Source organism: Betta splendens, chromosome 4, assembly GCF_900634795.4.
Source record: "Betta splendens chromosome 4, fBetSpl5.4, whole genome shotgun sequence".
Classification (NCBI taxonomy): domain Eukaryota; kingdom Metazoa; phylum Chordata; class Actinopteri; order Anabantiformes; family Osphronemidae; genus Betta; species Betta splendens.
The window spans coordinates 294,407-315,619 of record NC_040884.2 but is presented as its reverse complement, the minus strand read 5'-3'; the positions used below and the strand labels follow the sequence as shown (position 1 = coordinate 315,619).

The following is a 21,213-nucleotide window of genomic DNA, read 5'->3' as shown; positions in this document are numbered from 1 at the left end:
GCTCACAGTGGGGGTAGAGAGACAGGGTGGGGGTGGGCAACTGGTTGAATCTATTAAAAAACAGATTCAGGTCGTTAACCCACTTCTGGTCTCCCTCAGCCTGAGTGCTGGGCTACTTGTATCCAGTGATGGTTCTCAGCCCCCGCAACACTCCGCTGACGTTGTTCTGCTGCAGCTGTGCCTCCATCTTCCTCTTGTAGCTCACCTTTCCCTGCCTGATGTTGCGTCTCAGCTCCTTCTACAAAGCTTTCAGATCCACCTTGTTGCCTGATTTAAAAGCCCCTTTCTTCTCCTTCAGATACTCCTGATGTTCTACTATGTAGGTTTTTCAATAGACATAACTTGTCTGTGTCTTGACAGGTATCTTACCAGTGGCTCAAATTATAGACCAGCCACTCATCAATTGATGGAATTCTTGGCTGCGCCCAGTCATGTGTCAAGTGTTCTTGAACAATACACTGAGCAGCGTTAAATTAGCACCAATGCAGAAAAGCGCCGTAAGCTTTCACTATAACCAAACCACAGAGTGGTCTCACATGAGGCTTAAACCAGCTGAACGACATGTCTGCTCCAAAAGGAGAAGAATCTCACACAGGTGAGCTTTAGCATTTCTTTATTTGTTGTCATTAACTAACATTAACTGCTTGTTCTGTTTATAATGCTATCCTTGCAGAATAAATCAAAGCTGCCTCAGTTCAGAGTTCTGTCTCCATCTCCTGATTATTTGTAATAAGATCTATCGTCTGCTTTGTTTCTTGTGAAAATGCTGAACAGTCAAATAGTTGTTACTTTTACACTTAGTGTTAGTATTAATGTAACTCTTTCCAAAGCTGCTATTGCCACAGTAACAACAGCTTCCAAAGAACTTTATTGTGAAATCTGAATGAACCGGAAGCTGACAGTTAGCATACAATAGCTAAAGTAGCCAGTGTGTGTGTGAGTGTGCGTGTTTGTGTTTAGGTGTGAAGATGTTACCTTTATCTATTAAGGACGATGAGTACAAACCCGCTAAGTTTAACCTGCTGGTAAAGATTTCCGGATGGTTCAGGTAAACTATCCGCTGCCAGCCCGTTCGGCTAATGGCTAACAGCTGACTGTGACGAGAAGCTACTAGCCTTCTGCTAGCCGGGTTAGCTATGACGGCCGTCCCATACTGGGCTAAATCTTTATTACATCATTTTTCTGTAGTGTGAATATGTCACTTGTTGTAACAAGCCATTGGCGGCGGGTGGACTGCGACTGTCAGCTCCCTGTCGGGTTTCTGGTTCCTGTTCAGACTCTGATGCGGGTTCGTGGTGGTTCTTTGTGTTTCAGGTCTATCCTTTCAGATAAAACTTCCAGAAACCTGTTCTTCTTCCTCTGCCTCAATCTTTCCTTTGCCTTCGTGGAGCTCATGTTCGGGATCTGGAGTAACAGGTAGGTCGACGCTTCGGCGTCAGCCGCTGGTTCAGGATGTGCCACGTATGTGTTAGCGCTGGTCTGAGTCAGAGGCAGTGCCATTAATGTCCAGTTTGGAGAATCGGAACCTGCTTTACTGGTAAATGGGATTTAAATTGAGTTTTGTTAACCACGTTAATAGAACCCAACGCGGACGGGTACAGACTGGGTTGAACCTGTTCTACATTAGATGTTGTGTTATGGACGGGTCGTTCCTGAGAAAGACATTATGAGCTGATGATAAAAAGAAAACGGGTTAGCAATAGTGTCTGGGTGTGGGTTCTGCTCAGGGAGGAAGTAAGTGAAACAGGCTCACCACAAACTACCTTCAATTAAAGTGTAATGTTGACTTCATGTGACGTTAAATGTAGGAACTTTCTGAGTCCACGTTGTCTGGAGGCCTGTGTCTATCGCACAGTGTTTAAGTGTCCCTAGCTGCTGGTATCTGTCTGTCCTCTTGTCTCTCTATATTACCTGTGTCTGTCTTGCCTGACCCCGCGTACTTCTCACCTGTGTGCCAGGAGGCTGTGGTCTGGCTTTGATCCTCCAGTGCATGTGCTCGTTTCCTGTCTTCAGTTTAGGGCTGATCTCGGACTCCTTCCATATGTTCTTCGACTGCACCGCTCTGCTGGCGGGTCTTGCGGCCTCTGTCATCTCCAGGTGGAGGTCCAACGACAGCTTCTCCTACGGGTGAGATGAGTCGCAGCAGGTCTGACTGATCTGGGGTCTGTGCTGTTCAGGCTCACTGTGTTTGTCTGTGTTTCAGTTACGTCAGAGCTGAGGTATTGGCTGGCTTTGTCAACGGACTCTTCCTCATCTTCACAGCGTTCTTTATCTTCTCTGAAGGAGTAGAGGTAACCTGCTCATAGTCTCAGAAGTATCCTGTAATGTACCCTACACCAGCTCTGGATCTGCTCCAGTGGGACTGTCATGGTCAACAAGAGTTTAGGATTATTCTGTAGTTAATGTCTGTAGGGCTAAAGCTAAGAAGCGCACTCTTTCTCAGAGAGCTCTGGAGCCTCCTGACGTCCATCACGAGCGGCTGCTCCCTGTCTCTGTGGCCGGCCTCCTGGTGAATCTGGTTGGGATCTTTGTTTTCCAGCATGGAGGCCATGGGCATTCACACGGAGAAGGAGGTAGTTTAGTTTCTACAGATCATCAGGTTGTAAAACTCCACATAATCAAGCTAACTGCATAGGACAGGAGTTCATTCCCCATATGACTATTCAAATACACCTTTTTATTAGACCTGTGAAGAACCTGGGTGCTCTGTGTTTCTGCCTCAGGCCACGGTCACAGCCACTCTCTGTTCAATGGCAGTGTAAATCATGGACACAACCACCACAGTAAACCCGAAAGACATGGTCACAGTCACGAACACGGAGGTCACGGACACGGAGGTCACGGACACGGAGGTCACGGACACGGAGGTCACGGACACGGAGGTCACGGACACAGCCATGCAGACCCACACTGTCACGGTAAGTGACTGGTGAAAACAATGTATAAGAGAACATTTGCTGACAGCTGTGTATTGATGGCATGTTTGTTTTGTGTGTTATGTAGATGAGCTGCAGAACACGCCGGGGAAAGGAGCCAGTAAACAGATCCTGCAGGGTGAGACTCACTGCACAGGTTATCGGGAGGCCCGAGTCCTGAGACAAAATCAGAAGTGCCAACATTATTTATTTAACAAGAGGGTAATTCAGATTAAATCTGCCGAAACAATTTAAAAATATGTTCACACGAATAAGGAGACAAAAAATATTAAGTGCAAGTGAAGTAAAGCAGTTTTGAATGTGAGTAACGCTGCAGGGACTGCTGGTAGCCTGCTGGGGGAGCTCTTTTACCACATACATACACTTTTTCAGCTCCTGGATCTGGGGATGTTGGCTCAGTTTGTCTTGATCAACACAAGTGGTTCTGATTCTCACTCAGCCAGTTTTGTTTCTTCACAATAAAAACAAAAACACTGAACAATATTCTCTGAGTAGCCCAACCATCACATTACCTTCTTCTGGGTTAAAAGGATTTTTATAAAAAAGCAAAGCACCACAGTCGTCCTCATCATTCAAGGTGTGGACGGCATCAGCCAGAACACCCAAAGACAGAAGCCTATTCTGTAAACGCACAATACAGAGTCCTTTGTGTTTATCAGTCTTGTGTCTGTTGCAGGAGTTCTCCTACACATTATTGCAGACACTCTGGGCAGCATCGGTGTGATCGTCTCAGCTCTGCTGATGCAGAAATACGACTTGATGATTGCTGATCCAATCTGCTCCATGCTCATCGCTATCCTCATTGGAGTCAGGTAACAATTGTTAAGGTTGAGGTGGATAAAAGACCAGGTGTTGGCATCAGCAGAGGGGGCTTGGTGTATGGGTCAGCGGCGACCTCTGAGTGACAGAGCAGTCAACCAATCAGCTCGTCTGTAATGAGGAGGGAGAGTAGCTGCTTTCTACATAAACTGCTTTCTACTTATTTCCATGACTGACCTGAAACCGGCAAAGATGCTTTTAAATCTGACAGATACTACTACTACTTATGTACTTAGTATTCAGTTGGCTCCAAAATGCCAAACCGCTGGTTGGACCAGAAATGAATCCTGGATTCCAGTCTGGGCTCTGTATGTGCAGCAGTCAGCTTTTCCAGTTTGGGCTGAGCTGGTTTGTTAGGATGGAAGTGAGGCATCAGTGGAGCTGAGCTGTGGTCAGCTTAGAGGCCTCACAAAACCACAGGCATCACATCTCTGCAGCTGTAGTTGACAGGCTGAGAACTACACTTAGACGTCTACTGGTTCTGTACCTGCAGTCGTGTAACATCCAGTTCTGTTTCTACAGCCAGAAATCAAAGAAAGGCTTTGTATGATTCTACACATGCTGCAACGAACAGACATTTTTTTTTCTGTATCTCATAGTAGAATGGAGTTGTTCTGACTTTATTCATGCGTGTAGTGCTAATAGTGGTATTAAACACTCCTGCTTCTCCAGTTTTCTATAGCAGAAGTGTAACTCAGGACATCACTGTCTTGGCATGAGGACACTTCAGCTTGTGTCTGGAAGGAATCAGGATCTGAGCCAGAGCCTTACCCACATTTAGCATTTGAGTTTTAGCATTGCTTAGCAGCCTGGTGGCTCAATGGGTAGAGCCTCATCCCATAAACGTTCCTGGCTCAAACCGCGTCTGTGTCCTTTAGCAAGACGGTCCATGCTAGCTCTCTGGTTGCCATGTGGCTAACAGTGCTCCCCAGGGACTGGGACCTTTGTACCTCTAGTAGCATTGGTTGTGACTCTGTTCCTAGTGTGGTGCCATTATTAAGAGAGTCCATCGGGATCCTGATGCAGAGAACCCCCCCCTCTCTGGACCATACGCTGCCAGACTGTTACCAGAGGGTGAGTGACTCTGCCTTCACAGGCAGGACAATGTATTTTCCCAGCCGATTGAAAGCCAACTCACTCAGCCTGGATTTATATTATTGTTTTGGGGTATTGTATTCAGGTGCAGCAGCTCCAGGGAGTGTACAACCTGCAGGAACCTCACTTCTGGACTCTGTGCACAGACGTTTACATTGGGACATTGAAACTACTGGTTGGACCTGATGCTGATACTCGCTGGATCCTCAGCCAGACGCATCACATCTTCACACAGGTACCTGATCACGCACCATGGTATCGCCGCGAGCATAGGTACCTGAACACACCATGGTATTGGCGCGAAGACAGGTACCTGAACACACACCGTGGAGTCAATCTTCACACAGGTACCTAAACACACCATGGTATCGCCACGAACACAGATACAGCAGCTTCAGGTGTAGCTAGAATATAATGATGACATTTGACATTACTACCTTTGTGGTGGTGGTGGTAGTAGTGGTGTGTCATTTACTAGTTGCTGACGTGTTTGTGTATTTAGAGTAGGATTTCCTAATTTCAACTTTCCGACAGTAGTATTGTTTGTAGAAGACTTTATTGAGTGCAGTATTTCTGTCCACAGGCCGGCGTTCGGCAACTTTACATCCAGATTGACACAGCAGCCATGTAGAAGCTCCTCCTACTTTAACACCTGGGACCAATGAGCTGCTGCAGGCTCACCTGTGACTCCACTTCCCCCACAGACATAGACCAGGATCAGGCAGGGATACTGAGAACCTAATGAACTCAAACAGCCCCTCCCCCACCTGTTCTTGTGACACCCCGAACCCTGAAGCAAAGCATTCTGGGTAAGTGCCTTCATCTCAAATCAGAGACAATCTGAGCCCCACCCCTTAGTGACATCAATTTTAGGACCAGATGCTGTCAGCCAAGGTACTTGTGATGTCACTGTTTTTAAATGTGACGTTTTTTATTTCAACTGTAATAAATGCAGCTTAATTTCTATCATATCAGTTTTTCAAAGTGTTATGGTGCTTCAGCAGGAGAGGACAAGGGCACATCAGGTCATGTTCCCAAGGATTCCAAATCTTTGTATCCTAAATTACTAATTGCTTGGTCCAGCCTTTACAATGAGATAAAAATGACATCAGCATCCGAGAGTAAAAACTAAGCTGGTTGGTAGGAAACGACCACTGGGACTGGAAGTCAGCACTGGCTGGTTGAGCAAGCTGCTTTAATTGCTTTGACTGTGTGAAAATAAAAATGAAAAAGGCGTTTAACCGGACCACAATTGTTTTTAATCACAAATGCATCATTATTCTGAGTCATTAAGAGGTGTATGTGGAGCTGTCAATCATGCGTAATTGTTTCAGTGCGTTTGGTTCTGCGTTTAGTCGCAGTAGGTCCACCTCCAGCGGGTGGAGTTGCCCAGTGATAACCAGGGAATGAAGTGGGGCTCCAAGGTCACACGACATCAGCTGACGTAGTGTAGCTGCTCGGATCACCTGGTCGTCTGTGCCAAGCCGAGCCATGCCCACACACACAGTATCCTCCGTCACACCTGGTGGGAGGGAGCACGCCGACATTAGCAGCGGTGTGAAGCAACAGCCTTTAAATAGATCTGTATTATTTCACTTTTAAATGTACAACAGCCTCCATTTGAAAATGAAGGAACAACTGACATATCACTATAAAGTAAACATTGTATGAAACATCTGTTTTGTTCAAAGAGAAAAAAAATATTTTAAAAATACCTACCTCTAGTCAGACACCTAGCCTGACATGCAGAGCCTAGAGGTAGGTAGAGTAATAAAGTCTCACACAGATGTTCAGTTACTCAAGAGTAGTACTGGGCTTAATGTTCACCAAGAGGAACAGAAAACATTAAAACTTAAGTTCAAGTTACATCTTTGATTAGTCTAAATTCTTTATTATTATTATATAATTCGTTCTGGTCAGCGTTTACATTCCACCTCAGGCCTGTGTAACAACAGCGTTACAGAACCTGGCTGAGCACATAACAGATTTGGAGAGGAAACATCCAGACTCCCCTGGGTGACTTTAACAAAGCGAACCTGAGCCAGGAGCTCCCCAGATACAGGCAGCATGTGAAGTGTCCCACCAGAGACATGAAGACACTGGACCACTGCTACACTATTAAAAAGGACTGCACTGAGCCTCTCTGACCACTGTCGTTTTCACCTCATCCTAAATTACAGGCAGAAATCTAAAATCTGTAAACCTGTGGTCAGGACGGTGAAAAGGTGGATGGAGGAGTCCAAACTGAAGCTGCAGGGCTGCTTTGACTCCACTGACTGGGTGTTTTTTTAAGCTTCAGCGAGATACATGAGCTCACTGACACTGAAATGGTACATCAGTTTTTGAGAGGACATGCGTGTACAGACAAAAACTGTACGCACACATTCAACAATAACAAGCCATGGTTCATGGACTTGAAGAAGCTCCGCTAGGCCAAGGAAGAAGCCTACAGAAGTGGTGACTGGTCCCTGTACAGGCAGGCCAGAAACAGGAAAAAGGAGGTGAAGGCAGCTGAAAGGAGATATAGTGAAAGGCTGCAGAACAGTTTATCAATAAACGACCCTATCTCAGTCTGGAGAAGAGGAGACAATAGGCTCACTTGCACCCCCCAACATTCGCACCAGACGTCTGTGGTCATGAAGACTTTTGAGTGGCTGGTGCTGAGGCATCTCAAAGACATTACATACCCCCTGCAGTTCGCCTACAGGAAAAACAGGTCAGCGGATGATGCAGTAAACCTGGGACTCCACTACATCATGCAGCAGCTGGATCTCCCTGGCACATATGCCAGGATCCTGTTTGTGGACTTAAGTTCAGCCTTTCATGACCATCACCCCTGGAATACTCCAACATAAACTAACCTAGCTCACTGTCCCTGATCCCATGTGCCAGTGGATCAGGGGCTTCCTGACTGACAGGAGGCTGCAGGTGAGGCTGGGCAGCCTCACATCTGGCACCCGCACCATCAGTACCGGCGTGCCACAGGGATGTGTCCTTTCCCCACTGCTCTTCTCCCTAGACACTAATGACTGCCCCTCAGGAGACCCGTCTCTGAAACTCCTGAAGTATGCAGACGACAAGACCGTTGTTGGGCTCATCCAGGATGGTGATGAGTCTGCATACAGACAGGAGGCTGATTCAGTGGTGCAGTCAGAACCAGCGGGAGCTCAACACGCTCAAGACTGTGGAGATGACAGTGCACTTTATATTCTTTATTTGTTCATTTTTGTAAAAACTATAAAACTGTAAATCATTTTCTTTTTTTGGGAACAAAGATAGAGTCAGACCACATATAATTCCTTGGTTGTCCTGTGCAAACTTGGCCATTAAAGCTGATTCATCTGAAACTATTTTGTCATACAAAACTACTGACACCATCCTATAAAAGTTCATGTCAGACTATAATAAATAATAATTGTCTGCACTACATTATCTGAAATCCAAACACCAGGGGCTTTGTGGGCTTCCGCACTTTGCCCAAGAACACTTCAGCACAGCTATGAACCACTGCCACACTATAGTGCACTAAATGTGTGTGTTCTCCCTGATATTAGGCTGTGATGACACATGAACCTTGTATGAATGAGTGAACAGATATGACTCACCGAGCTCCTCACCCTCCTCCTTTCTCCTCTCAATGATCTGAATCAGCTGATCTGCAGCCTGAGCGACCGTCATGAAGCGAGGAGGCTCGTAGATCATCTTTCCTCTGTCACATCAAATATTTAATAACAATCTGCACCAACATATGGAGGAGGAGGATGATGATAATGATTTGATTCAACATTAGGGAAGAGTCAGAAACAGCAGCACATCTGGGCAGATGTGGTCTTGGTCTTACCTCATCATGTTCTCGATGCTCTGCTCTTTAACTTTGATATCTGTGGCAGTAACAGAAAATACATTGTGTAATTAAATGTTTACATCACCTAAGGTTGTTTCTGCAGTTCAGCACCAAGTCAAATAATTTGCACTGTTGACAGACTTAAATGAACCAAGGTTCCCTTAACAAGGGTACACACTGGCCCAGACTAACTGGTGCCGGTTCTGTTTCATGGTTCTGTTCTCATTCTTGCCTAAATTGCTTTTTGATACCTTGTATTCGAGAATAATTTGCATTTGAGTCTGTGAACCTCAATGCTGCATCCCTTTGTTTTTCTAGACTTGGGTTATCTCAGTCGAATATTAACAACAGCCGAGCAGCTGACTTACACAAACTACCACCGGGCAGCTTGTTTTATTTATTTATTTGTGGGGGGGTCCCAAGGGGCCAAGTGCCGGTTAGTGGATCAGCCGCTCTACTCAGGACTCGCTGTCCGTTGCAGGTCTGCACTCACACTTTGCAGCTTTGTCTGGTGGGTTCACCTCGGACTATGTTGCTCCATGAATTCAACATTTTACATTTAATGAAGGCTTCGTGTGTGTGTGTGTGTGTGTGTGTGTGTGTGTGTGTGTCTCACCCATCAGACAGAGTGTATGCAGCCCAGCTGTTCTGTTCTTGCAGATTTTGTCGTAGAAACTTTCTGGTCTCCATGTGTCTGTCCAAAACACCAATGACACTGTCTCCCCAAAGTTGTACAACTGGCACACACACACACACACACACACACACCTTTATTAATAGGATCTTAGACGGGTGTTCCAATCTTTAGGGGAGGGCCTTGCAAATCAAACACTGGTGCCCCTCATTAACATTTTAATAACCCACAGAGGAGACACTGTGTTAGTATTAATGCTAATGCAGCTAAATCCTGTGCGGTGATTGGCTGATGTGACAGGTCAATTATTGATGAGGTAGCAATAACGTGATGGGTTTAATGAGTTTCACCAGAGGCAGATGGGACCGAACGCAGAGCTTCCGCTCACTGTGCACTGTGTCTCATGTGACACGCATCATACCTGCAGCCCGCAGCATCCCACCGCGCTCAGGACCGATGCGTTGTGAATCACTTTGTACGGTATCCCCGCATTCGCTGCTCTCAGCACCAGGTCACTGTGAGTGGTGGCGCTGCCAGTTAGAAACATGGTTCAATATGTGAGACACATGAACTCAAAACCAAATACATTTTTATAATCTGATAAAACCTGTAATAACATGAATACAATAAACATCATGAACATCAACAGCTGCATCAGTTAGTTTGTTACAAAAGTAATAAAAATCGTTTGGTTTACTTTGACTACTTCATCAAAATGACCAGGACTCAAGATTTGAAACATCTTCAATAGTTTCATTCTGTAGGGAGACAAAAAAGCTGCTTCGCCTCTTTTCACGCATGCTTTTCATCTCATCTCATTAACAAAAGCCTCATGTGGAACATGGCGATCTGTCAATAACTCAGAGGAATCTGGTGTTTTGGGGAAAATGTGTGTGACAATGCAGATCTGACACCCACCCGAACGGGTCGCCCACTACCAGAAAGGCCACATCAGTCACCTCCGCGTCCTTCAGGATCTCATCTGCCCCCTGTTCAACCAGGTCCCTGTCGGCCAGAATCAGCTGCTTCCCGTAGAACTCCTCCTGAGGAAACGGGTTTATTCAGACACACAGCAAAACCCATCCATTGACATTATAACAAGTGTGATAACGACAATAAAAAGACCTTATTAATACTTTTTTATATTCAGAACGAAATGTCTGCAGTGCTTTATAAAAGCAGAGTTAAGCCTGTGGCAGCTTCACCTCTAACAATGCAGCAGCATTTCTCTGTCTCCCCTGTTAAATTCTTTGGGTATCGGATGGGTCGGGTTTGTGAGGGACTCACCAGAACCTCTTTGCCCACGGTCAGGATGGAGGTGTAGGCCTCCAGGTAAACCCGGGAGCACTTTTTCACCGCCTGAAGACCCTTCACCGTGATGTCGGTAGCGTCTCCGAGCCCGAGCCCGATCAGATACAACATCCTGCTGGGTTCGGGTCCAGAACCAGATCAATCGCCACTCAAACGACGCCCTTACGCGGTTTCTCTAAACTCACATGGTTTCACGGAATGGAAGTCAGCTTGTCGTAAAATGTTTATAGTTTACGACAGTCACCGTCACGATACGTCCCGCTCAGCCAAACTCCACCGGCCAATCTATCTATTAAATACATTAAAGATTTTCAAAAAGTATGAATTTGTTCAAAATAAATTGTTTAATTATCCCCGAGGCCATTTGACGCAGCGTTTACTTCGGCTGCATGTAACTAACTCCTAGTTTGGTTATTATTGACTTTGAACTGAACTCGGCTCACTACCGCCGACTACCGTTCACTTGCACAGAGCGAGACTGTGAGGTTTTGAGAACGTATTTCACAGAGATCCTCTGTTCTCCTCGTATATTTTCTCATTTGAACTCACGCCTGCGTGTTGCTTTTTTATTTCTTTTTATTTCTTTTCTTTTCTTCTTTCTTTTTTTCTGCTCTTTTATTTTATTTTTATTATTTGTTCCTTTCTCTGCTTGTGATCTGACCATGATTTACGCTCAGTTATTGTAATGCTGTGCCAGCGAATGTCGCAGGGTGTTGACCTCTGATCCCTGAATGGAGGGTCGTGCTACGCAGCCTTTCAAATCTGCTTAATGTTGAAGGAGGTGTGCGGGCCATTGGGCCTTTTTTCCTCCCACAATCTGACCAGGCCTGATGAAGGAGGATGTAGGGGCCAACTGGCACTGTTCTGGTCATTCTTTTGTGTCTCTCCTCACCTCAACTGGTTAGGGCACCTGGTTTCCTCAGGAAGCAGGGGTTGTTGCTCTCTATAAAAGCTTGGTTATAATGAAGTGAAGTATGATGAGATGATTCTGCGAAGATTTATGATTAAATAAATGAAATATTAAATTACAAATATAGATTCAGTTTAAAAAATATGAACATATATAAATATCATGAGTTTGTAATCTTATGATCTAGGAGGCGAGTCATTATCCTCCATGACGTTAGTTGTGCCAAACATAATCACAGAGGAATCAGTTCATCAGTTGTGGTGTAGCAGATGACTTTTAGCTGGTGTTTGTTTTCATTTCACCTTCTTATGTTTCCGCAGACAGGCTTATGTGTGGTTGGGTCTGACCTGTACGTTCTGTCTGCTGAACCCGACCCACACAAGCCCTGACATCCTGAATCTGCAGAACCTAAGGACAGGCCACAGTCGAGCTGTGGAAGAGACGCAGGTTTGTGACATTCTAGAGCAATGCAAAGTAAATAAAGCTTGAAAACTTCTCTTCCGGCCGTTTCCCTGGTGACGCCGACCAGTTGGTGGGAAACTCTCTCTCCTCTTGATCTGCTCCCTAGTTTTCCCCTCGTGGTAAACAAGCCTCTATGGACCACATCCCCCCTCACACACTCTTTAATTGGGAACGAGTTAATGACTCAGATGATTGGTGGGTTACATAATGGCCTCCCTCTTTAGATGGAGGTCATGGGGGAGGGAAAAAAGGATTGCAGCCTTTTGTTCTTGAGTTTCAGGGTTTGTTTGTCTTCAGTCATCCAGAGAATCGACGATCTGTATGTTAACTGTTTCACAGCTTCAGATGAACATGGAAACAGTCTGGGTTTCTGTTCATCCCTTTCCCACAGAAGACTTGTGAGGTTGGAGCCTGTCCCAGCTGTCAGTGGGTTTACCTGTACCGATCAGTCCATCACACAGAGACAAGGAGGCACAACCAGATCCTTCCTGGTGTGAGGCCTGTGGGAAACGAAGTTTAGTGAAAGTGTCTGAGGTTTGTCTGCAACCACATCTGAGCCAGGACTGAAATGTCAGGTGCGTTTAGGTGTCGCAGGCCATGTGAGTTGTTAAAGACCTAAGACACAAAGCAGGATTTAACAGTAAATGACAAATTGAATTGACTTTTTACGATGGGGTTCCAGCGTCCTGTGCTGAGGTCCAGGGTGTGGTGTGACAGGATATGTAACTGGTTTTACTGAGGCTGTCATGACTCCTGGGACTGAGACATCATGGTTAAAGTTCCAGAACCTGAATTCAGTAAATATTCCTGCTGATGTTCTGACATCACATTTATTAGATTTGCTGTGAGGGAACCAAAGGCCTGAATCCACCAATTGAAAGCTACTGAACATGACGGCAGCTGCAGTAGAAACGTGACAGGGTCTCAGCTGTCTTTAGGGCCGGACAGGTTTCCAGTCCATCACATCTAAATGAAGTGAATGAATAAAAACGTGTTCACCAGATATTGGTATCAAATCGGACATTTTATGAATTTTGGACTGTTTCAGTCATGACCCTAATAAGACTGTGTATGTGTTGCCCACTTCCTGCTCCTCATCCTTTACTTTTACTGGAATTTCTTTCAGATGGGTTGGGGCTCTGGACATATTAAAGCCGGGACTGTGCACAGGCCCGTGAGCTTCAAGCTTGTGTCTTGTGGATGAATCAGAGTGGAAGCTGAGGATGCTGGGGGTGGACGGTGACGCTTAGAGGCTTTGTGGCTCCCACCGAACCATCTCCAATTATGGACAAAGGCGACTCATTCAGCCCTGCAGCTTTGCATGTCTAATGAGCACTCTGCTGAATGTTAAGAGGCCTCCACACCCCCAGCTCCACCACCCGGCGCCTCCTGGGCCCCTCATGGCCCTCTGCAGCAGGACATCCAGGCCTGGAGCCCAAGATTACCAGGATCCAGTTTGTGTAGAGCACATGATCAGTGCTTCTGGTTCTGTTTAAGGGAAGATGCTGCTTTAATCTAATCTAATCCTTCCTAAACAGAAACAAAGTTTATCTGTTTTGTAAACTGTGGAGCTGGCGTCAAAGCAGCCCAGTGTCACTAGACTAAACAGGAGTAAAAGAGTGTGTTCTTGCTCATCAGACATTGGTTCTTTATCTAAAACTAGAACTAAAACTAAATAATGGTAGACAAATACTAGGTTTTATCCATAAAAATGCCCAAAACACACAGAAGGACTTTGGTTGTTTTGAAGCAGTTGGAGCGTGTGAAGCTCTTCTGAGTTTTGGTCATGATCGTCTCTGACCCGTCTGCACCATCGCTTCCTTCAGGTTTTAGTCTGAGCCAATAAACTGACCAGGTGAAGCTGAACCTGTGCCTGTTCTATTTGTACATGGCTGTGCTCATCTGCAGCACAAAACAGCTAAACAAAGTATAGTCAGTACTAAAGTACAGCTCAGATGATCCTCAGGATCATGTGTATTATCTGATAACTAGTGCTTGGCCCAAATAGTTACTCCCCTCATTTATCTCCAGAACCACTTTATCTATAAGAGACACAGAACCATTGACACTCACCTGTGGCTGGTTTAGACCCACCAGTTACTGAAACATCTCTCTGAACCATGGGAGGAAGACAGGATGGCGGCTGGGCAGAACTGAACCCAGATCATGATGCTGTACGGTACTGACCACCACCCCAATTCTTAAGTCTCATCTTTGAGTTACTGGTTGAAGTGAATTTAACATCTTATTTTTGCAGCTGGTGGTGACCACATGCTGGTGACCAAACGGCTCAGCTGCTCTTTAGGGTTTGGGTTGTCTCCTCACAGCAGTGGAATCAGACTGTCCACATACGTGAACGCACCAACATGCACTGTCTGTGGCCAAACCGTAATAACGCACTGCAGATGTTCGGCAGTCAAAGTTTCACCGCAGCAGAATCTCACACACCAACAAGACCAAGACGAATGTGTGAAGAAAAGCTATGCAAGACAAAGACCCAGCGAAGAAACACAGTCCCTGACTGAACTATAGGTACACTGGGACAAACTAGGCTGTACTGTTCTACACTGGGCTGTACTGGTCTATACTGGGCTGTACTGAAGCCTACTGTTCTATACTGGTCTATACAGGGCTGTACTTAGGCATGGTGTTCTACACTGGGCTGTACTGGGGCATACTGTTCTCTACTGAGCTGTACTGGGGCACACCACTACTACTATATTGCACTGTACTGGTCTATACTTGGCTGTACTGAAGCATACTGTTCTATACTGGTCTATAATGGGCTGTACTAGGGCATACTGTTCTTTACTGGGCTGTACTGGTCTATAGTGGGTTATACTGGTCTATACAGGGGCAAACTGTTCTATACTTGGCTGTACTGGTCTATGCTGTTCTATACTGGGCAGTCCTGTTCTGTTCTGGGGAGTACTACATCTAGTCAGAATTGTCAATAAGACAACAATGACAAATTGGACTTTGTCCTCAGTGAACCACTGATTTTACGAGGAAAGAAGTCAAGCTTCCGTTCGCTCAGCTAGTCAATGGCTCTATGGCTGATTTTCAGGGCTGGTTCTGCTGCCCGGTTCCCATGTTTCCCTCCGCTTGTCGTCATGGTAACATTCAGCTATGCAGAGCCTGAATACAGTCACAGCTCCAAGGAAAGAGGTCTTTGTTACACACAATCACCCCACCCTCCCCACACACAGGAAACCTACTCCACACTAGCACAAACCTAGTAAGACCAGAACCTAAAGTTTTAAGTCCGGTCCCAAGAAACAAGGATGGTTCTGCAGCACGGGTCCAATCGTTCAGCAAATGATATAAAGGCTTAGGGGTTAGGGCAACCCCTAACCCTAACCCAACTGGACCAAACTGGTAAAAAACACCTATACTGGTACCACAGGGAAACCAGACCAGTTCATACTGGGATCCCAGGTTTGGAGAAATTACAAAAAAGTACACGAATTGTTCTGTGACTACGAATGACTGACTGACTGAATTAATTAATGAATCAATGAATAAATGAATGAATGAATGAATGAATGAACAATGGTTTGAGTCCCAAGGTCAACTGGGACATAGAACCAGTATTTGAGGCCCCTGAGACATGACAGATAGACGGAGGTCACGGGTTAGAGCAGGAGTCGGTGGGGGTCGCTCACCAGTGTTAGTAATTTAACTTCATTATTAATTCGCCATTTTATTTAAATTAAATTTTGTTTACTTTACTTACCTCCCTTTTCACAGTTTGGTTTTTATTGCTTTTGTTTCCTCGAACCGGAGATCCGAGGAAGAGTAGAATCATCATCCTCAGCGAGAGTGAGCGTGTGTGTGTGTGTTTGTGTGTGTGTGTGTGTGTGTGTGTGTGTGTGTGTGTGTGTGTGTGTGAGAGAGAGAGAGAGAGAGAGACGCTGCTCTCTAAGTGACGGTCGGACTCTTTTCCTCCGGCTCTGAATGAAGGTAAATTAACCACTTTTCTCTATAATCAACCCGTTTTCATGACGCTCAGCGTTCAAAAAAGCTTCAATAGAAACTTGGTAAAGTTTCAGGGACTAAAAAAATCCCAGTTTTAATCTTTATCCTCGCTTCGGGTCCGTTTCGTTATTTCCGCAGCATGTGAAGCAGACCAGCTCCGTGTGATGGAGTCGGGTCGTTTTACTGAGATCTAAAAGCTGTTTAACGGTTTAACTAGCTTTTTCTTCGTCAGCAGCTTTTGACTGTTCCGCTAAAACCGTAACGAACTTCACAAACCACTTTGGGACACTTTTTATTTTGTAGTTGGCGTTTTTCAGACGATGTTTGATGATTGCAGAATTTACATTTGTTTGTTTTTTTCGGCTGAACACCTTTAAATAAAGCTTCGTTATTTTTTGTATAATAGGTGAATATTATATCGTTTCATATAATTTTGATATTATGTTTATTATAATACAACTAAAGGGCTGAGATTCGCACAGTAACGTGTATTGATTTAAAGAAGCCAAGGTGTTTGTTCCGTGATAAACTGTTCAAGGATAGGTTTGAAACTTTACTGTTTCCCTGAATAACGGTTTCAACTGAATATTCTTGCCTTTTATTAACGCATTAGTTGAGTTAAGTTGTTAGACATAACAGTTAGTGTTTTGTTAATTCAGTCTGTGATTATTTTTTTGTTAACTTGCGAAAGAATTTTCAAAAAGTCGAGGTCATGGCGTCACTAATAAACTAATCGTTAATCAGTTGATCAGTTTCTGAAAGTTGTGGTACATTATAATTGCAGGACCATGTCACTGACCCGCACCTGGACGCCCCTCAGGCCTCGGGCATGTTTCGCCTCATGGGGAAGTGAAGTGTGAGGACGCGGCGCCCCCTGCCGCTGCCGCTACAGACCATGGCCGAGTCCAGCTATTCCGACCTGATCGCCAAACACTACAACTACACCGGAAAGTTTCGAAAGACGCAGCAGGACTCGGGCCTGAAGGCCGACTCAGTGGTCTTCATCATAGTGTGCTGCTTCATCATCCTGGAGAATGTCCTGGTCCTCACCACCATTTGGAGGACCAAGAAGTTCCACAAGCCTATGTACTACTTCATCGGGAACCTGGCGCTGTCCGACCTTCTGGCCGGAGTCGTCTACACCGCCAACATTCTGCTGTCTGGCGCCAACACCTACAAGCTGACGCCCACGCAATGGTTCTTCAGGGAGGGCAGCATGTTCGTGGCGCTGGCCGCGTCCGTCTTTAGCCTCCTGGCCATCGCCATCGAGCGTCACCTCACTATGCTTAAGATGAAGCTGCACAACAGCGGTAACACCTGCCGCGTGTTCCTGCTCATCAGCACCGTGTGGATGATCGCGGCGGTGCTGGGAGGCCTGCCGGTGATGGGCTGGAACTGCATCCGGAGCATGGCGCAGTGCTCCACGGTGCTGCCGCTCTACCACAAGACCTACATCCTGTTCTGCACCACCGTCTTCAGCGTCATCCTCATGGCCATCGTGGTGCTTTACGCTCGGATCTATGCACTGGTGCGCACTCGCAGCCGCAAACTTGTTTTTCGCAAAGTGTCCAACGGGCGCAGCAGCAGCGGTGCCAACAGCAAGAGCTCGGAGAAGTCCCTGGCGCTGCTGAAGACGGTCATCATAGTCCTGAGCTGTTTCATCGCTTGCTGGGCTCCTCTCTTCATCCTGCTGCTGCTGGACGTGGCCTGTGAGACGCTGCGCTGCCCCATCCTCTACAAGGCCGAGTGGTTCCTGGCGCTCGCCGTCCTCAACTCCGCCATGAACCCGCTCATTTACACGCTGACCAGCAACGAAATGCGCCGCGCGTTCCTCAAGACGCTGATGTGCTGCACCGCATGCTTCCGGCCTCGCTCCAAGTTTACCGGACCGTTAGTTGGCGCAGAGTTCAGCCGCAGCAAGTCGGACAACTCCTCACACCCCAACAGGGAGGAGGCGGAGTCCACAGCGGCAAACGTCATGTCGTCCTCCTAAAGGTCCAGACGCTGGACCGCAACCCGTCTTAACCGGACCTGTGTACTGGTGTGAACTCTTCAGGACTCACAGAAGCTGTCAGACTGGTTGGACCAGTGAACCCTCAGAGTTAGTGAATCACAAGCAGAGTCCCTGAGACAAGAAGGTCTGAGCTTCCTGGGAGCCTTTGTGGTGTTCTACTGACCCCTAAGATCAGAAGCTGTAGTTGGCAGGTATTTAAGGAGCTTCGTTAATTCATGTACATTTTGTTTTACCTTTTTTCCATCAAGCACATATGGAAACAATGTTTTTACTCACTGAATTCACTGAAACTGCTGCAAAAGGCTTTGATCTGATTTTACCTGGTTCAAAAAAAGGAAAAGTATGACAAGATTTTTCCATCACAGCATATTTATCATGAGATCTGTCAGCATAACACATACTCAAATACCTGTGAAATATATAACTAAATAAATAATTGTACTTATACTGAAATAACACAGTCAATGTGAGGCTTTTACCATAACAGTGTGATCAGAGGTTCCTCCATCACCAATAATTAATATTAATATTAATAATTGTTATTGTTCAGTAACAACTGTAACATCTATAAACAAACAAAAAATGAAGAATGAAAATAAAAATCTTTAATTTATTTGAATGATTTTTACTCTTCTTCTTTTAAATGTAGTGATGTAAGTACAGAATAAAGCAGAACCAGCTAAATAAAAAACATTTGTCCCACTGAGCAGCACTTGGGCATTGTTACATCCCAGCATTACAACAGGTCACAACTGAACTTCAGTCAATTTGGGAGTAAAGGTGTAAAAATATTTTTAAATGTTTTAAGTTCTTCCCTTACTTCTCCACATGTTTTTATTATCATTAGAGTGACAATGTAAAAAACCCTGTCTGTTGTAATTTGATTCATATTTGAAAAATGTGTTAGTTACATGAGCAAAAGGTTCAGATGTTCGGAGTTTGATTTCTGTCCATATTACAATAAATGAATGAAATGAAAGCATCCTTTTAAAAACTGATGTGTCATTTAAATGTCATGAATCTTAAATCACATTAAATCACCTTGTGCATGAACATGAACGACAGCTACTGAATGAAGATAAACTCATAGAGGTGCTGCCCAAAATCTCAGAAAATCAATTTCCCATTTTAAAGAGCATCCAAACAAATAAAACCCTATTACCATGGTAACCGGTTGGCCTCGGTTTTGCATCAGAAGCTGGTTGATTGACAGATTTTCAGTATATTATTAGATTTTCATGTGCAGGCTGGACTACTGTAACTCCTTACTCATAGGATGTCCTAACAGCTCCTTAAAAAGCCTACAGCTCATTCAAAATGCTGCAGCCAGAGTTCTGACAGGACTTAGAAAGAGAGATCACATTTCTCCTACATTAGCTTCTCTGCACTGGCTGCCTGTAAAATGTAGGATAGAATTAAAAATTCTCCTACTCGCATACAAAGTACTCAATGATAAAGCTCCTTCTTATCTTAAAGACCTTATAGTTCCTTATGCTCCCAGCAGAACACTTCGTTCTCAGAGCGCTGGGCTACTTGTGGTTCCTAGAGTGTTTAAATGTAGAACAGGGGGCAGAGCTTTTAGCTACCAAGCTCCTCTCCTCTGGAACCAGCTCCCTCTTCAGGTTCGAGAAGCTGACACACTCTTCACCTTTAAGATTAGGCTTAAAACCTTCCTTTTTGATAAAGCTTATAGTTAGAGATGGTTCAGGTCACTGGCAATTATTGTTAGTCACAGGAACCATCTCTTAGTTAAGCTGCAATAGACATAGACTGCTGGGGGACTTAATTTATACACTGAGCTCCTCTGTTTCCTTCTACCTCCTCTGTCCCATAACCTCCCATCATTGTCCCATGTTTAACTAACCTTGTCTCTTTCTGTCCAGTAGTTGTGCTTCTCCCCCCCCCCCCCCCCCCCCCCCCCCCCCCCCCCCCCCCCCCCCCCCCCACCCACCCCCACCCCACTCTTTCTCCCTCTCTGTCCTCACCTACAGGTATCATTGGACTCAAAGTTTGGTGTCTGTGATGGGCAGCTGCGGATCCAACCATCCTGCCTGCATCCAGTCCCTGGTCCTACCATCCTGCCTGTGCTCTGTTGTTGCTTGTTGTTGCTTGTTGCTGTTGCTGTGCTTTTCTATCTCTCTATCCTCTCACCCCAACCGGTCGAGGCAGATGGCCGCCCACATCCAGTCTGGTTCTGCTGGAGGTTTCTTCCTCGTTAGAGAGGGAGTTTTTCCTCTCCACTGTTGCTGTCAAATTAAATGCTTGCTGTATGTGGGATTTGTTGGGTTTAGTTGTGTGAGGTTTTAAACTTTGTAAAGTGCCTTGAAATAACTTTGTTGTGATTTGGCGCTATATAAATAAAATTGAATTGAATTGAATTGAAATGTTCCTGCCTGTGTTTAGTTCTGGGTGTTAGTTTGTTAGAGCTTAATAAAGACAGACATTGCAAAGACAATACATGTCTGAGAAGAAATGTGTAAACACAAGAGACAGGAAAAGAAACAGGCGAGTGAACAGAGGTGCTTCACTAACAGACGTTCAGCAGCTCTGACTATCAGAGTCATCACAAAGCAAAGCTCAGCCTGCTCTTAAAGTAGTCTGAACCAGAACTGGAGCTTGGTAACATTCACCAACAGCAGGCACTGTCATAACAATAATTGGTCTGGAAAAGTGGAAAACAGGTGAAATAAGTAGCAGCAAGAATCACATGGCATGCTCAGTTCACCATCCAGATTACCTCTAGAGTCGAGGCGGAGCTCCACCCCAAAAGCCACCCTGGTGCAACTGTCCCAGTGCCAAAGGTTCCTACCTACTGTAGGTGCTGCTCTTCGTCATGGCTCCTGCTAGTACTAGCTATCGATAATAAGTAAATATAATATCTGCAATATCTGGAATGTTATATATAGTTATATAATATGTACAATAAATACCACACCAAAGTAAATGTACATATTTTGTGGTGTGCCAGACCAAAATCTGCCTCCATTGTGGCCTGAGCTCAGTAGGTAGAGCAGAAGGTCTCAGGTTCTAACCCCAGGTGTGTCCTTGAGCATAGCACTTTACAACAGCTCCCTAGACTGCACTGTGGCTGCCCACTGCTCCCCTGAGGGGATGGGTAAAAATGTAGAGACTAATTTCCCCAATGTGTGATTAATGAAATTCAATTATTATTCCACATGTAGAACTTCTAGAACCAACAGCAGAGCATGC

General features: G+C 45.3%; 3 protein-coding genes across 9 annotated transcripts; 2 read left to right on the top strand and 1 right to left on the bottom strand.

Moving 5' to 3' along the window:
- Positions 1-880: 880 nt before the first annotated feature.
- On the top strand, positions 881-6,096 carry slc30a7 (solute carrier family 30 member 7). Of its 3 annotated transcripts, XM_029146168.3 has the most exons (11): positions 881-1,048; positions 1,315-1,416; positions 2,014-2,127; positions 2,204-2,291; positions 2,444-2,573; positions 2,724-2,918; positions 3,004-3,054; positions 3,613-3,748; positions 4,739-4,829; positions 4,936-5,085; positions 5,434-6,096. In XM_029146168.3, exons 1-11 carry the CDS (start codon positions 969-971, stop codon positions 5,479-5,481), a joined length of 1,185 nt encoding a protein of 394 aa, XP_029002001.1. In that variant the 5' UTR covers positions 881-968; the 3' UTR covers positions 5,482-6,096. The 3 variants fall into 3 exon arrangements, with proteins under 3 accessions (XP_029002001.1, XP_055364644.1, XP_055364645.1); XM_055508669.1 differs by lacking the exon at positions 1,315-1,416; XM_055508670.1 differs by lacking the exon at positions 881-1,048 and having other exon boundaries at positions 1,321-1,416; positions 1,959-2,127.
- On the bottom strand, positions 6,087-15,831 carry dph5 (diphthamide biosynthesis 5). 3 transcript variants are annotated; one of them, XM_029146174.3, is made up of 8 exons: positions 10,616-15,831; positions 10,247-10,368; positions 9,750-9,858; positions 9,311-9,431; positions 8,692-8,731; positions 8,456-8,559; positions 7,712-7,965; positions 6,233-6,372 (listed from the first exon to the last, which is right to left on the bottom strand). In XM_029146174.3, exons 1-7 carry the CDS (start codon positions 10,748-10,750, stop codon positions 7,712-7,714), a joined length of 885 nt encoding a protein of 294 aa, XP_029002007.1. In that variant the 5' UTR covers positions 10,751-15,831; the 3' UTR covers positions 6,233-6,372. The 3 variants fall into 3 exon arrangements, with proteins under 3 accessions (XP_029002008.1, XP_029002007.1, XP_029002006.1); XM_029146173.3 differs by having other exon boundaries at positions 10,247-10,371; positions 10,616-15,256; XM_029146175.3 differs by lacking the exon at positions 7,712-7,965 and having other exon boundaries at positions 6,087-6,372; positions 10,247-10,371; positions 10,616-15,193.
- Positions 15,832-15,839: 8 nt separating this feature from the next.
- Positions 15,840-20,381, top strand: s1pr1 (sphingosine-1-phosphate receptor 1). 3 transcript variants are annotated; one of them, XR_008694643.1, is made up of 3 exons: positions 16,081-16,395; positions 16,774-19,856; positions 19,887-20,381. XR_008694643.1 is itself a non-coding variant. In XM_029146170.3 (2 exons), exon 2 carries the CDS (start codon positions 16,885-16,887, stop codon positions 17,980-17,982), a length of 1,098 nt encoding a protein of 365 aa, XP_029002003.1. In that variant the 5' UTR covers positions 15,840-15,974; positions 16,774-16,884; the 3' UTR covers positions 17,983-18,985. The 3 variants fall into 3 exon arrangements, 2 of the variants coding, with proteins under 2 accessions (XP_029002003.1, XP_029002005.1); XM_029146170.3 differs by lacking the exons at positions 16,081-16,395; positions 19,887-20,381 and adding an exon at positions 15,840-15,974 and having other exon boundaries at positions 16,774-18,985; XM_029146172.3 differs by lacking the exons at positions 16,081-16,395; positions 19,887-20,381 and adding an exon at positions 16,003-16,051 and having other exon boundaries at positions 16,774-18,985.
- Positions 20,382-21,213: the final 832 nt, after the last annotated feature.

Bases quoted from the DNA above. Each gene is read 5' to 3' on its own strand.
- slc30a7 (XM_029146168.3), top strand. From the start codon at position 969: ATGTTACCTTTATCTATTAAGGACGATGAGTACAAACCCGCTAAGTTT. The intron at 2,292-2,443 runs GTAACCTGCTCA...ACTCTTTCTCAG, and splicing joins TCTTCTCTGAAGGAGTAGAG to AGAGCTCTGGAGCCTCCTGA. The intron at 3,055-3,612 runs GTGAGACTCACT...TGTCTGTTGCAG, and splicing joins CAGTAAACAGATCCTGCAGG to GAGTTCTCCTACACATTATT.
- dph5 (XM_029146173.3), bottom strand. From the start codon at position 10,750: ATGTTGTATCTGATCGGGCTCGGGCTCGGAGACGCTACCGACATCACG. The intron at 8,732-9,310 runs GTGAGACACACA...TTACTGCCACAG, and splicing joins GCATACACTCTGTCTGATGG to ATATCAAAGTTAAAGAGCAG. The intron at 7,966-8,455 runs GTGAGTCATATC...GTCTGTATGCAG, and splicing joins GGAGGAGGGTGAGGAGCTCG to ACTCATCACCATCCTGGATG.
- s1pr1 (XM_029146170.3), top strand. From the start codon at position 16,885: ATGGCCGAGTCCAGCTATTCCGACCTGATCGCCAAACACTACAACTAC.